The sequence below is a fragment of the Bombyx mori genome, chromosome 13 (genome assembly GCF_030269925.1).
Source record: "Bombyx mori chromosome 13, ASM3026992v2".
Classification (NCBI taxonomy): domain Eukaryota; kingdom Metazoa; phylum Arthropoda; class Insecta; order Lepidoptera; family Bombycidae; genus Bombyx; species Bombyx mori.
This window is the reverse complement of record NC_085119.1, coordinates 17,465,876-17,480,786: the sequence shown is the minus strand read 5'-3', so window position 1 is coordinate 17,480,786 and position 14,911 is coordinate 17,465,876. Positions and strand designations below refer to the sequence as shown.

The following is a 14,911-nucleotide window of genomic DNA, read 5'->3' as shown; positions in this document are numbered from 1 at the left end:
CCGGCACGCACCTGGTAGACCTGCTCGGGGATGTCGGCGACGGCGAACACGAGGGTCCGGAGCCCCTCCGCGGCGAAGTGCTCCAGGTGCGCCAGGGTGGCCGCCGCGAAGGGCGCGCTGTCTCCGCCGGACAGCCGGCTGTAGATCACGCTGTCCGCGCCCTTGCAGTACAGCTTGATGGTCCCTGCACACGGGGCAGCCTATAGTACTCAAGATTTGGGTATGTATTGACGGCGTTACTATAATATTTTAATTTTATTTTTAATACAATAAACTTAGTCGTTTGATAAAATATTGTAATACAAATATGAATTGATTGCGGAAGTAATTAGCGGAGTGTGGGGGCGCACCTTCCGGCGTGCGCACGATGACGGACATGCGCTTCCTGGCGGAGGTGAAGTCGAGCACGTGCAGCAGCTGGTAGCGCAGCGTGTCCCCCAGCGCGCGCACGTGCACGTGGCTGGGCGTGCGCGTGCAGAACGAGAAGCCGAAGGCCGCGGCGCCCGTCACCAGCGCGCGCTCGTCTGCACACACACGAGGCGGACATGCCGCACTACACTTATTTACTGCTTTTAATTTGATACCGTTTAATAATTAAATCCATCGAATTTTGAACACAATTTATTTTCACAATAGAGCAAGCGGATAAATGCGAATCAAAGAGGTGCATCGGATTAAACGTTATTTATTTGATAATTGTAGTTCAAGGTCCCAGCGTGGGATTGTCAGCTACTATCAGTGCTGAGACTAAGACTGTTGCGTCATCTCCGAGTGATCATCGCAGCACCTGGGACCACTGTGTATACCCTCAATACAGTTCCAGAGACCATTCTCACCACGTACCACCCGACCACTGGATCGAGCTACCTTCCCCATCGACGTCCCGCGGACGTTACTACACGACTTTCTTCATACGTTAGTGCAAATTTTCTTTCCATAGTGGCACCGGTTGTGTCTATTTCTAGTCTCCAGGAGTGGTAGTACCTCTGACCCTATACTATTTGCACGTTTTCAATGACAATAAAGTAAAAAGTAATATGATGTGAAAGAACAATGGCAATTTTTTACCTGAATGTTTTAAAAGGCGTCTTAGATTAAGACATAAACGAAACTTCATCATTTTATTTGCTCGTTTTTTACACGATGTTAGATTTACGTGGCAAAGCCACGAAAAAATGTTACTTTAATAAGCTTTTAATTCGATTTTTGTGTACTTCCGGTATAATACATTTGTAAAGGATGGCATTTATACTATTGGGACAAAAAAGCAATATTTTTTGATAATGAATAATATTCATAAAGTATTTAAAATGAAAATAATAATATTAATTATCCTTTGTTACAATTAGTACTTAAATAACTAAATATGTAATAGTAATGCCAGCACTGCAGATGACAATGATTTGAACAGTATAACAACTGACATAATGCGCATGAATATGCCCGTCCATAAGGCTCGTGAGTGGAAGAGAGAGCGAAATATTCGCTTCACCGCTCCGATTTTTTATGACCCAAACTGCACGGACAAAATAATTCTACTATAGTAAATTAGCTTTGCAAGCCTTCGTTTGTCGCAAATATGTGACTAATTCGTTCAAAGGGTTAAAAGTACCTATCTCTGACACACATTTTTACACATTTACAAAGAAGAAAGAACAAACGATATAATAGGTATGTATATGTACCTAGGTAGCTCTGCAATTGCTAACGGTACCTACTCGAGTACTATTATAAGTGTATCCTTGGTTCATCTATGATAAGGAAACGAAAAATGTTATTTAAACATATCATTTACCTATTTTTTCAATTTGTTATAGTCCGTGCCTACAAAAATCAGAGACATCTATTTATTGATAGATAACCTCAAATTATAAAGTAAACACGTTGATATCTTTTTTTTGTGACGTCCTAATACCAAAAATATTTCTGATTAAGCTTAGGCTATGTTATTCCTATCGTTTTAGTATTTTTTTGTTTCAAGACGCCTCAAATAGATGTCAGGTAAAATGTTGTATAGAAAGCTGCCATTGTTATTTATAAATGATGAGAAACCGAGGTTGCCCTAAATTGTCAAAGGAACAGTAGCAGCGCTGTGACCCTGAGGTCACAAATATATGTTTGGAAGCGAGTAAGGCGGTACCGGGGGAAGCGGCGTGGTAGTCCACGGTGTCCCCCTTGGTCTCGGGGATGACGGTGTGGCAGATGGCCAGCATGATGAGGAACTCGCGGATGACGGGCGCCGTGGGGTGCTCCCGCGTCAGGTTCTGGTACAGCGGCGTGTCCTCCAGCCGCTCCGTGGGCCCCGGCCGGCTGTAGATCACCTGCGCCGAGGGGGGCGGTACAGTTTGATATCGACAGCCTTTTTTTGCAACTACTAGGTACTTTAATTTGGTTTTATTATTATATGAAAATAACTCTACTAAAATATTTACTGGACTGAAGCGTAACAAAATTTAAAATTAATTGTATAATGTTATTTTGATATTTTTTAGGCATTACAACACGCGTTCAGTCGAGTGACTCTGACATAGGCACCTCTGCGATGGTGCACTTGTGGAAGACCATGACGTTCTGCGTGAGGGTGCCGGTCTTGTCGCTGAACACGTAGCGCACCATGCCCAGCTCCTCGTTGAGGTTGGAGGTCCGCGCCATGGCCGCCGTGTCGCTGGCCGGGTCGTACATCTCGCTGTCCATGGAGATGAACTTGGCCTGCGCGGAGAGAACAGCGGCTTAGTGCTAGCGTCGGAAGGACAGCTGTGCTCCACGGATGTTTACCCAATTTTTTGGGTCTTTAATTAGACTCTAGGACTTAGATAGATTTCGGTTCCCGTGGATGATGTGAGGCGACTAAGGCCTTCACCGCAGCGCGGGCTTTAGTATTCTCCGAGTAATGTATCACCCGCTGGATGTACTGTGGGACGGCTGCGGAGGTACTTCCTTATTGGACACTGACATATCATAAGTAGCAAATTTACACATAGTTCACATTACAGACGGGGACTGCGTGCAGTGTTGTTGGATTCTATTAAAACATTACACTGGAACATCAACCTCGTGTCCGGTCTGGTGGACGGCGGCGTCTGTCTTGTGACGTTTGAAGGGATCGGTAACCTCTCAACTTCAGGCGATCAAATAAAAGTAGTGGTACTGACCTGGAAGAAGCGAACTATCTCGGCGGTGACCTGCAGCGATATCGGTATGAGGTTGTTGTACAGGATCAGGAACGTCAGGAAGTTGAACCCGAAGTGCGCGTTCTGCGCCTCTGGAACAAGCGGACGCGCCGTGACCAGGGGCTGGCGGGGGGGAGGGGGCGCGAGGGGGCGGGGCGGACGGGTACGCTGTCGGTTGGCCTTCGCTTCCCACGTTACGTTCATTCTTACCATCGCGCACAAAAGTTTTTAATGACGAAATGGTTTTATATCGAAAATTAGGAAAATCACTTATTACGTGTATTGTTTTATGAAGGGGAAGGCTGATAATGAATTACAAAGAAAGCAAGCTTGCCAATCTAGTTTTGTCAGAGTAATTTAATTTGAAGAATGCATACTAAAACCGAAGTTACACAACTTACGACAAAGGTATTAAATTAAAACAAAGCAGTTGAAGAAATTCAATATCGATATCACATTAAGGAAAGTAGGCCATTCTGTACTCCGTCTGCGAGCCCGTCCTGGACCATCAAAGTGGCCTAGTCCTTGACACAGGGATACGCTGCCAGCAGAAATGAGTTGGAACCTCACAGGGATAGCTGACCCCGTTAATGAAAAAGTAAATGTAACGAGAGAAACAGAATGGGAGTAATTATGCACCAAGGCAATGGATATAGAGGCTGATTACTGTGATGGCGATCATGTGGTCGGCGTGACGTCAGCAGCATTAGTTGTTCGCGGGGAGGGGGGCGAGGGCCGAGACTGACCCCCCCCGCACCCGCACCGCGCCCTTGTCTAGTTTTCACATCGTCGTGATCCTTGCTCCAATTAAGTCACAGCGACTTAATTGGAGCAAGGATTAATACTTTAAGTTTTTGTACTAAATTAGATTAAAATATTTTACACCGAATCATACATGTTTTTATTTTTTTATAATGATATTATATTTTCCAATGCGCCAGCCGACAACCTACGCAAAGCCGCGAATGGAAGGCTCAGTGACTGCGCGGACACACATTCCGGCGCAGGGTTCGATTCAATTTGAAAATTGAATTTATAACCGGCCATATATTATCTTAGATCCTTCGACTTAAAACTAACACTGACCTTCGAGGCCGATATACCAGTCATTGTGGTTCCGCATCCAGAACTCGTTGAAGCCGGCGCTGAGCAGCGACAGCGCCAGGAGGATGATGAACAGCATCAAGATGTGGGTGTTGGTCTGGCGGTCGATCGATGAGCGCTTCAACGGGGCTGGAAGACAAACTTCTATACTGACACAGTGGGCACGGCCCCGCCCGCCGCGGTGTCCGAGCAAACAACAAACTCTCATGATCTTAAATCATTGTAGTTTTTTTTAATTGCTTAGATGGGTGGACGAGCTCACAGCCCACTTGGTGTTAAGTGGTTACTGGAGCCCATAGACATCTACAACATAAATGCGCCACTCATCTTGAGATATAAGTTCTAAGGTCTCAAGTATAGTTACAACGGTTGCCCCACCCTTCAAATCGAAACTCATTACTGCTTCACGGCAGAAATAGGCAGGGTAGTGGTACCTATCCGCGTGGATGCACAAGATGTCCTACCACCAAGACCAGGTAACTAAAGAAATGTAGTACTAGTGACGTTATTAGTACCTTTAGTAGAATTCTTCATGAGTTTAGTTTCGTGTCCCGTGTACACCACCACGCCGTGCACCCAGGCCGTGTTCCGCAGCATCGCCCCCCGGAGGAGCATCTGGTCCAAGCCCAGAGGCAGCGTCCTGAAGAAGACACATAATCCATTATTACTTTATTTGTAAACTTTCAAAATGATTTAGTAATAAACGGTTCAGTGCTAATTGTTCCAAATAAACAAGGACCCTGTCCGCGCACACGGACCGCCTCAAACAGAGAACAATGAAGGATAGAATACACTCGCGGCGGCTGCTAGCACGGAGGAACATTCCCAGATAACTTTATATACATACAAGTTCTGAACAACATTGGTCCAGAGAGAAAATGTTTCCAGTGTCGATTACCACATACTCAGCAAGCAATTCATTTAATTCGCGATACATTGACCTGAGGGAAAACACGACAAAAGTGGGATTGAAACAGTATAGTAGTTACTTGACATTGGCCTCCTTTAGCAATCCATTGAATTCGTATAGATGTCGGTTGGGCGGCTCGCACTGCACGGTGGCGCGGAAGTCCGCCAGGGCGGGGGCGGCGTCCAGGCGGGCCGTGTCGGGCTGCGCCTGCCGGATCTTCAGGTTGGTCTCTCCGTCCAGGTTGCTGGTCTCTATGAAGGATATGCCCTGGGGCTCGCTGCAATACCATTGTTCTTTTGATAAGTTCAGAGATTAGATGACAAGTTCAGTATTGTATCGGAGCACGAGATGCGACCTACAGGAGGCGGCGCCCGCTGCACCCATGGCGGGTCCCGCAAGCAGGTACCGATTGCTCTAATGCAGCCTTTCCCAAAGTGGGCAAGGGCTTCAGGCTTAAAGGTGGGCAGTAAAAGACTCAGAAAAAAAATGGGGGCGTTGTGTAGAGGCTTGGGAGGCGAATTGTAATTTAATCTAGGAGAACTCTTGAACACCGACTGAGCCCTCGTTATAGTGGTTATTAAGTAGGTAGCTGAAAAAATGGGGACGCTAAATATAATTTCTCAAAGTGGGTAGTCGACAAAATAAGTTTGGGAATCCCTGCTCTAATGGAATACGTACATAAGCGATGTTCACGAATTCTTTCTAAGACGAAGGGATAACGTCGTACAAGGACTGGTGGTAGGGAGACTTGTGAGCCCGCCCATTTGTACCGTGAAACAGTAATAAGTTCCAGTTTGAAGGGTGGGGCAGCCGATGTACCATAGAAATAAGGCTTAGAGCGAGTCTCACGGCGAGTGGCGGTTTTACGTTGTTGATGTTTATGGGCTTAGATAAAAATTTGGCCATGAGCTCGTTCAATGCATCTAACCTAAAAAAAAAGGAAGGACCAAGCGCTAATAGACATCACGGCATGCCGCTGGTGCACACTTCCATTCACTGGCATTAATCTGGTTGGCTATGAGCTTCGCTGAGCACCTGGTGACTGGGTGGTTAAATCCACGAGACATATGAGTGAGACGTGCCTAGAGGCCAGCAGCACCAGGTCGGCTGGGAAGAACTGGTTGTTGAGCACTTTGCAGATGTCGCCGATCTGTAGATGCTCCCATCGTATGGCGACCCAGCGCCGCTCCCGCAGCACCTCCACCAGCCTGCGGTTGGTCTCGTCGTCCGCTCGGTGCCGCTTCTGTAATCAATTGCATCTTCTACGTTTCAACCTCTTTAAATGACAATGTCTAATTTACTGTATTCTTCTTAAATTCAATTAAAAAGAAATTAAATTACATTATCAATATTTAAATAGGCAAAAACAAAAGAGTTTAATATCGTTTTCACATATTTGTTAACATTTTCGTCTTTAGTTAATATAGACGTCGCAGAATACTAATAACAAAACATAATACAACAGAACACTAGCGGGAAAACATTGAAGACACTAGTTTAAAAAAATCAAAGACCTTATTAATATTATTTTCTATGGTATTCCATTATGGTTGAAATGTTTTTTTTTATTGCTTAGATGGGTGGACGACCTCACAGCCTACCTGGTGTTAAGTGTTTAATGGAGCCCATAGACATATACAACGTAAATGCGCCACCTACTTTGAAATATGAGGTCTAAAGTCTCAGTATAGTTACAACGGCTGCCCCACTCTTCAAACCAAAACACATTACTGCTTTACGACAGAAATAGGCAGGGTAGTGGTACCTACCTGTGCGGACTCACAAGAGGTCCTGCCACCAGTAAATACAAAAACATACTTACAAAATCTTCAACAATCTCCTTGATGGCGCTAACGCTCAGTATGAGTATGAGAGGAGTGAGGGTTGTCCACCGTCCCGTCGGCGACACGTCAGGGATCTGCTGCAGCAGGGCTATCAACAGGAAGAAGCAGTTGGAATACCGACGGAACTGCTCGAACAGGAATAAGGGAACGAAGGACGGCACGCTGTGGACAAACAAACCTTCATTCACTACTAACTTATTTGATCATGCTCATCCGTCGAATTGTAAACACGATTAAAAGGCAGTTTTATAGTACGGACTCATCTTTAATTTGAACGCCACCACGAAAACTGACAAGTGCTCAAAGCGGTCGGGAAAGAAATGAAAAAATATCGGAGTAAGAGATTAAGCCGTAAAACTACTATTTATCTGTCAAGGAGTATTAAAAACCAAAAAGACTTTTATCTAACCTGCCTTATATTTAAAAATGTCTCTATGCACAACTATATTGGTGGAAAATTTTCTTAGCCAAAGATTATAGCTGAAGTGTATGAGTTAGAGGCTCTCATTATCATAATTTGACTTTCCGCCTTCAACAGAAAACTAAATCAAAACAAATTAGTTATTGAATTGCGAAATACATATTGGGATAGTCTCAAAAACCTGAAAAATCTCTAGTGCCTGAAGTAATATTGGCCGGGACACGAGAGCGGCAGTATGGGCAGCAGACCTTGACGCTTGTTAACAAGAGATCGTCACGGCCGAGCCGAATTTCCGCTATGCCTTCAGAGACATGGTACTTATATCATCTAAATATTTCATTGTATTCAGAATTGAAATAATACACGTAAGGTCTTTCATTTTTCCCCTTCAAGAATGTAAGACTGCTTTAAAGGTATAACCAAGATCTGGAGCTAGCCCGTGGAAGTTCCCACCCTACGAATAATAATAGTATAAATTTATATATTATGTACTCTAGTTTTATTTTATTAAACTATATTATAAGAGCTATCATCATAGAAGCCTTACATAATTATGTTTATGTGGTTGGCCCTGATAACATCGAACATCGATATTTCTTGACAAAGATGATTGCGAGTTTTAGCTATGACATTATAGATGCTCGATATCGTGGTGAGATTAGTACAATCTGCCCTAGTAAATTAACCCACAGATACAGACAAGCCCACTGAGTTTCTCACCGGATCTTCTCAGTGGGTCGCGTTTCCAATCCGGTAGTAGATTCTGCGAAGCACTGCCCTTGCTAGGGCCAGTGTTAGCAACACTCCCGGTTTGAGTCCCGTGAGCTCACCTACATGCCCCATTACGCTGACGGTCTCTCAAGGCTATCAGCGTAGGTATAAAAAAAAAACAATCTGCCCGTGTGCTAAGCACACTATTCACTCACAACTGTAAAATAATACAAGCGTTGCTTCAACATCGCGTCAGGGCTAAGACGTCCATTGGAAACATAAACCTACTTCACAGATTTCCAAAGTGGGAAGCGGGCTATATCCCACTGGCCTCTGGGTTTACTTGAAATCTGTCTGGTATATAGATATCCAGTTTACACATGCAGCAATGTTCTGGCATAGAAAATTAGTAAACTATTGAATGCTGAGACTCCCGCCTATTTCAGCCGTGAAGCAGTTTAATGCGTTTCGGTTTGAAGGTTGGGGCAGCCGTTGTAATTATACGGGAACCACATATCTTTAGGTGGGTGGCGCATTGACTTTGTAGATATCCATGGGCTCCAGTAACCACTTAACATCAGGTGGGCTGTGAGCTCGTCCACCCATCTAAGCAATAATGAAAAATAAAATAAAAACTCCAAAATAACTGAGTGCCTGTAGCAATATTCCTTATTTCAGTTTACGCTCGATGGGCACGCAGCCAAGCGTCTGATCGTTCGTCGTAAACAATGTGCAGTACTGGTGATCTAATCACGAATATTGTATGTAAATATTTATGAGTGCTATATGGAAGTGTTCGACCTTGTTGTCCCTTAAATGAAGAGGCGACGTTCAGGAATTCCAATTTACACTTTTATAGATTACTCTAGTCGTGAATAGCGGATAGTACCATTACATACGTACGTGGAAATAACACCAGTCATTTTGTGTTTGTCACACATGTCACCCAGTATTTTCATGATTTAAAAATCATGTTAGTGCGATACATTGACTATTATAAGACTCAGTTGCGAATAATCTCGAATACTTAGATGAGTTAGTTGTGCGACTTATAAGGATTATTGCAATTTTCAAGTAGTCTTTGTTTATGAAATTATTTTATTTTTTATTGCCCTTTTAGGCAGACGAGCATACGGTCCACCGGATGGTGAGTGGTTACCGTCGCCCATGGACTCCAGCAATGCCGGGGGCAGAGCCAAGCCGCTGCCTACCGATTTTTCATTTACACTGGTCCATAATTTGAGGCAAAAGTTATATACTTCGAAAAATAATCGAAACGTCTTCTTGAGAAGTATTTTTAGCGTTATTGCAATCTCAATGCTGCAGCTCGACAAAATGAGCAGTAAATACAGGACGCGAGGACATTCAATATCTAGTGTATCGCGTAGCTATTAATAGTCGGTTAAAATTTGCAAATGCATCGTTGCGATTTCTAGTTGTATTTTTTTCATATACCTAATGCTGACGGACGAGTTAAGGATCATTGACATGTCACTAACACTTTTGAACCCTACAACAATTGGCATTTACATAAGTTTCAGAAAATTGGCAATCGCATAGGCACCATTAACGTACTGTGGTCACCCTCGCAAGTTCAGAGGTTTTCGTTACTTCTCCATTACTACAAACAGGCTAATGATGTGCGCGTCACCTGTATTTAGCAGTAGAGATCCTGTTCGAGACGAACTTCTGGGGCTGCGGTCTGTTGACGAAAATGACACGGTTTTGCTGATCGGATGTGGCACCGTCGGTGATACCTGACGTAGTTGCTTCATCTTCATCTGGAACAAAGAAAAATACACATGTAGGTATATAATGTTCTATTTTATCGTGTCTTCAATTCAATTCAATTTAAAAAAATCGTACTAGTATACATCGTACTGATACTGATGTGCAGACGAAGCCTACATTGAAGAAAAATCATATTTCTTGTTTAAAATGTAAGACACACAAATTATTCATGTTCTGTGCCTTTTCATCAAAATTTCACGCTGACGAGCCACGTTCAAGGTAAGGTCGAGGCGTAGTTTATAGTTCAGTCTTTTAAACACTACAATAAACGAGGTTCCTTACTTTTTTTATAGTAAGAAACAAAATCAGCACTCTCATTTTGTTGACTGGTACTAACGAATTGGTTACGAGTTTAAGCTGGTCTCCATCAGTACGTGTCGAACTAATGTACACAACATATTCGGTATTTGTCTGTAGTGACGATTATACCATGTAATGAGTATGTGATTGCCATCTACGAGTATACTAATATATAAATCTACGGTGGTTTTTACGGATGTTCCGTTATAACTACTAAACCGTGCATCCGATTGACTTGAAACTTGTTATCCATGTAGAAAATACATGTACTTAATGGATAGGCTAATATTTATATGAGTGTTGGACTCCCCACACCAGTTGCGGGGGCGTTAATGATGAGAATCTTTGTGGGGGTGAGAAATAATAATGTTAATTTTAAATGCCCAGCGAAACAGACGGGTGCAGCTAGTATTTTATAATAATGAAGTAACGTTGTTAATATAATGCTAGTTTCAGCCAATATAACGTATATCGTATAAATCCCAAACACATATATATCGTTTGTTTTCGTTGCGGAAATTTTAAGGAGTCATCAAAAGTTATTAATTTACTAGAAATTAGTATATCAGGGGAAGTCTACAAGTAGCCCCAGTGAAAGAGAAAATAAAGAGTGGAAGGTTATTGTGGTATGTGCATCATGTGCATGTTATGCGCAGAAATGTAAAAGAGGATTTACGGGAGATGGGTGTCAATACAAATATGATGTATGCCTAAATGGAAAAAGAGGATACGCTGCGCCTATCCCATAACTATGCGGCATTACTTAGGGAAACAATAACAATATCAAATTATTCTCAGTAAGACTTCGCTGAGTGACCGCAAATATTACAGAGTGAACCGTCAAACATATAAGGTAAAATCAGTTATGTTACAATTTGAATGGGTTACCATAGTTATGGCAACAATATATAATTATTTTAGCCTACTATGCCAAAGCTAATGACTTTTGATAATGTTTATGAGCTGCTTAGACCTATAGGCATTAAAATGCCGCCGCCCACCTTGAGAAACAAATTCCAATTATTAACTGCACTGGAATGTGATAAGTGGCCGATTTTGATGAAGCAGACAAGTGCTACCAACCCGTGCGGGCTCACAACACACCTACTTTTTACTACCTAACTGCCAATAACCTCGAGGGGTTATTCTAGCAACATCAGCCCTAATAAGAACAGTGATTCGGGGATCGGAATCACGACCCACTGAGGAGATCCAGCGAGAAACTCCGTGGGTTGTGTCTATGGGTATCTGCGTCACATTCGACGATAACGGTGCTTGGAATGCTTAAAAGCACCGAGAGTGGATCGGTAGAATCCGAAAAACATGTCTAGGGAGACATTCGCTGTTATGGGTCGGGGAATTAGCTTGTGCCGGCTACGACAAAAGGATTATCGTGCCGTGACACTGTCTCGAAGAACTCCTATTGTACCAAAACAGTTGAACATATTTTTCTCTTTACTTAGTATTTTTTCTTTTTGTTTCTCTAATTAAATTGAGGTTTGTAACCGATTTTAAAGTAGCTTCCTGATGAGCCAGAATCTGACTACGCAAAAAAAGGTTACGGAGAAATCTTGTTAACAAATTCTGACACTCGATGTATCCTTAACACTCACAATTGTGGTCATGTTTCAATAAATTGAATATGTCAATCATTAATAAGCCTTTGTAGTCATCGGGTTTCCAATGAACGTAATACAATATATATTCATATTGATAATTACATTTTAATGGAATCATAGTTAACGAATTTAGCGTATATGTTTAAATTAACATTAATATAACGGAATGTTATAGAAATGATTGAAAGTTCGAAGTGAGCGTACCGTCTGGTTGTCAAAGGATCCATTTCCAGCAAAGCAACTTTTATTTGCTATCTTTTAGAGCTCACGAAGGTACTGCTTGATGATGATGAATGATGCAGTGCGTTAGTTATTCGTTCCTTGATTTTAGCTAAGTGAAACAGAGAGAGACCAATAGGTCTCCGTGTTTCACTCCAAGGAAAGTTATCTCGAATTTTCGGCAATTTTTTTTTTGTTAGATGGGTGGAAGAGCTCACAACCCAGCTGGTGTTAAGTGGTTACTGGAACCTATAGACATCTACAATGTAAATGCCGCCACCCACCTTGAGATATGAGTTCAAAGGTCTCAGTATAGTTACAACGGCTACCCCAGTCTTCAAACCGAAACGCATTGCTGCTCCACTGCAGAAATAGGCAGGGTGGTGGTGCCTACCCGTGCGGACTCACAAGAGGTCCTACCACCAGTAATTACTAAAATTATAATTATGCAGGTTTTTGATTTTTATTACACGATGTTATTCCTTCACCGTGGAAGTCAATCGTGAACATTTGTTAAGTACGTATTTCATTAGGAAAATTGGTACCCGCCTGCGGGACTCGAACACTGGTGCATCGCTCGATACGAATGCACCGAACGTCTTATCCTTTAGGCCACGACGACTTCACTGCGTTGTGTTTAACTCTTTTCCGATTAGTAAATCGCCATGTAATTACATATTTATACAAGTAATGTCGTATGTCATTTTCAAGCGGAGTTACCGCTTTTTTATCGAATTTCGGACCTCGATTTAATATTGATGATTCGCTGCATTCAGACACAGGCAAATGCAATATACGTGATTACTCATCAACCCACCTGCAATAAGTCAGCTGAAGTCTTAGGTCATCATATATTTTAATTTAAACACTGACGCAAGTGCAATGTCTGATCTTTCAACTCATTTTTTTATTCTTTGCATTGTCCCCAGCTTAATAGTGCAATATGCTAACAGCACTCTCTAATTCGTAGAGCACGAACCAACGAATGCCCAAAGCGAACCGTATCTATTATTTTAATTATGTATGTATAACGTTAATTAATGCTAATACGCTCGAGGAAATGCACACCATTAGTGGAGGCTGGTGGATTAGGCAGGACGTGCGGTGAAGGAGGAATGAGGACAGGTTAGATGAAGTCCGACATAAACCGGCTCGTACATCCAATGGTCGGGTTTTCGTAAAGTCAGATTGCCCAGCGTTAAAATTATCAGTTTTTTTTTGGTACGTTGTATTTCAGTAGCAATCATAGGTTCATAGTACCCAGTCTGCGGTCACATTCTTAACGCCGCGGGCTGCGGTGTTGTGCAATGTACGGAAGTAAATTGATATTATTACTTTCTAGCTCCTCTTTAAGGTTTGTACCTAATATTTTAGGTCGCTTGTTGTTGTGCTACTATTTTAATTGCGGGTTAAGGCGTTTTGGAATCGAGTCGTTGCGACTGTGCCGGTAAATCGCGCAGGCAAGTACTAATTAACCAAATACAACACTAGCACATGTTCACGAATGACTGCGACGATGAAGGAATGTTATCGTGTTATAAATATCAAACTAGTAAAAGTTAGTTTGCGTGGTCACCACTTCGGGCGTATTGTACGCCCGCACGGGTCGGTAACATGGTTACCGCCACCATGGCTATTTCTGCAGCAAAACCGTCAGGCTTTCCTTTTTGAAGGGTCAGACAGCTGTCGTATACAATTGAAATTTAGACCTCAAATCTCAAGGTGGGTGGCGGTATTCACTTTACGTTGTTTATGGGCTTCTATGACCACTGAACATCAAATGGGTCGTGAGTCGTGAGTTCTTTTACTCATTAATGTAGTAAAAAAATATAGCTTTCAAGAAACCGGGTGACGTCAGAGCGTCTCGTTTATCATACGAGCAAAATACTCATTGTTACTTACACAATAGGGTACAGAGTACATACTTCAAATTTTATCGGACCATGGTGGATAAGTCTCGAGGAATTATAATTTCATCGGAACTGTTCGTTTGTATCTGCACATGTATTGGATAAATTTTGAACAAATAATTCGTGGTGTCATTCGAAGAGGCCTTAATGAGTTTACTCCGCATGTTTTGTACTAACGCCTGCCGTGAAACTGTCGGGCATACCAGTTTGAAGGATAGAACGGCTGTTTACAATACAACAGAGACTTCAGGTATCAAAGTGTGTAGCGACATTCAGTATACGATTCCTGTGGGCTCTGGTAGTCACTTAACTGGTGGTGGACCGTGAACTCGTTTACACATTTAGTACTAGTTTTTTTTGTGTTTGTTGTATGCTTCTTAAAACTTGGTCGGAACTACGAATTGTACTCCATCCTCATATAGCTACGACGAGAGCAGCATAACTCGTTGGTCAAACACATCTAGCAGTGGAATGATATTTGATTTAAGCGCCATTTCTACGCCACATTTATCATTGTTATTAAAGTTGCGTTTTATTTGGTATTAGCATCAACAGTTCAATGTTTTTAATTGCAATTCAATAAGGTTTAGTCCATTCAAATAGCCGAATAGGCTTTTTGTATTGATGTTTTTTTTTCAAAATTTAAATTTTAAATGGCTCTCTTGTAAAGTTGTAAAAATGTCGCATAAATCAAATAGCTTTTACCCCTTGACATAATAAATCCATTGCAATAAAAACAAAAAAAAAATCTTCACGCACTTTCACCGTGAACATAAAACCCATAACATAAATTCTGGCCATTCAGAATCAGAGCAACCATTATTAATTGACAATTTACAGCTAATATCCGTGCAGTTACGTAGTTTCCAAAAGCATACATACACAGTGCTTTACAATTAGTTTTCCTGCATA

The 14,911-nt window shown here is 42.2% G+C and overlaps 1 protein-coding gene across 2 annotated transcripts in view; it reads right to left on the bottom strand.

The window, feature by feature from the left end:
- Positions 1-14,911, bottom strand: part of LOC101746988 (probable phospholipid-transporting ATPase IA) — a 77,976-nt gene that overhangs the window by 19,529 nt on the left and 43,536 nt on the right. For both annotated transcript variants that reach the window (XM_012691761.4, XM_062671924.1), the window contains 11 exons: positions 9,812-9,941; positions 7,007-7,190; positions 6,267-6,427; positions 5,264-5,461; positions 4,790-4,914; positions 4,257-4,403; positions 3,153-3,262; positions 2,536-2,709; positions 2,141-2,321; positions 351-524; positions 12-184 (listed from right to left, as the gene is read on the bottom strand). In XM_012691761.4, coding sequence (XP_012547215.1) covers positions 12-184; positions 351-524; positions 2,141-2,321; positions 2,536-2,709; positions 3,153-3,262; positions 4,257-4,403; positions 4,790-4,914; positions 5,264-5,461; positions 6,267-6,427; positions 7,007-7,190; positions 9,812-9,941 — 1,757 coding nt within the window. The remainder of the gene's footprint in view (positions 1-11; positions 185-350; positions 525-2,140; positions 2,322-2,535; positions 2,710-3,152; positions 3,263-4,256; positions 4,404-4,789; positions 4,915-5,263; positions 5,462-6,266; positions 6,428-7,006; positions 7,191-9,811; positions 9,942-14,911) is intronic.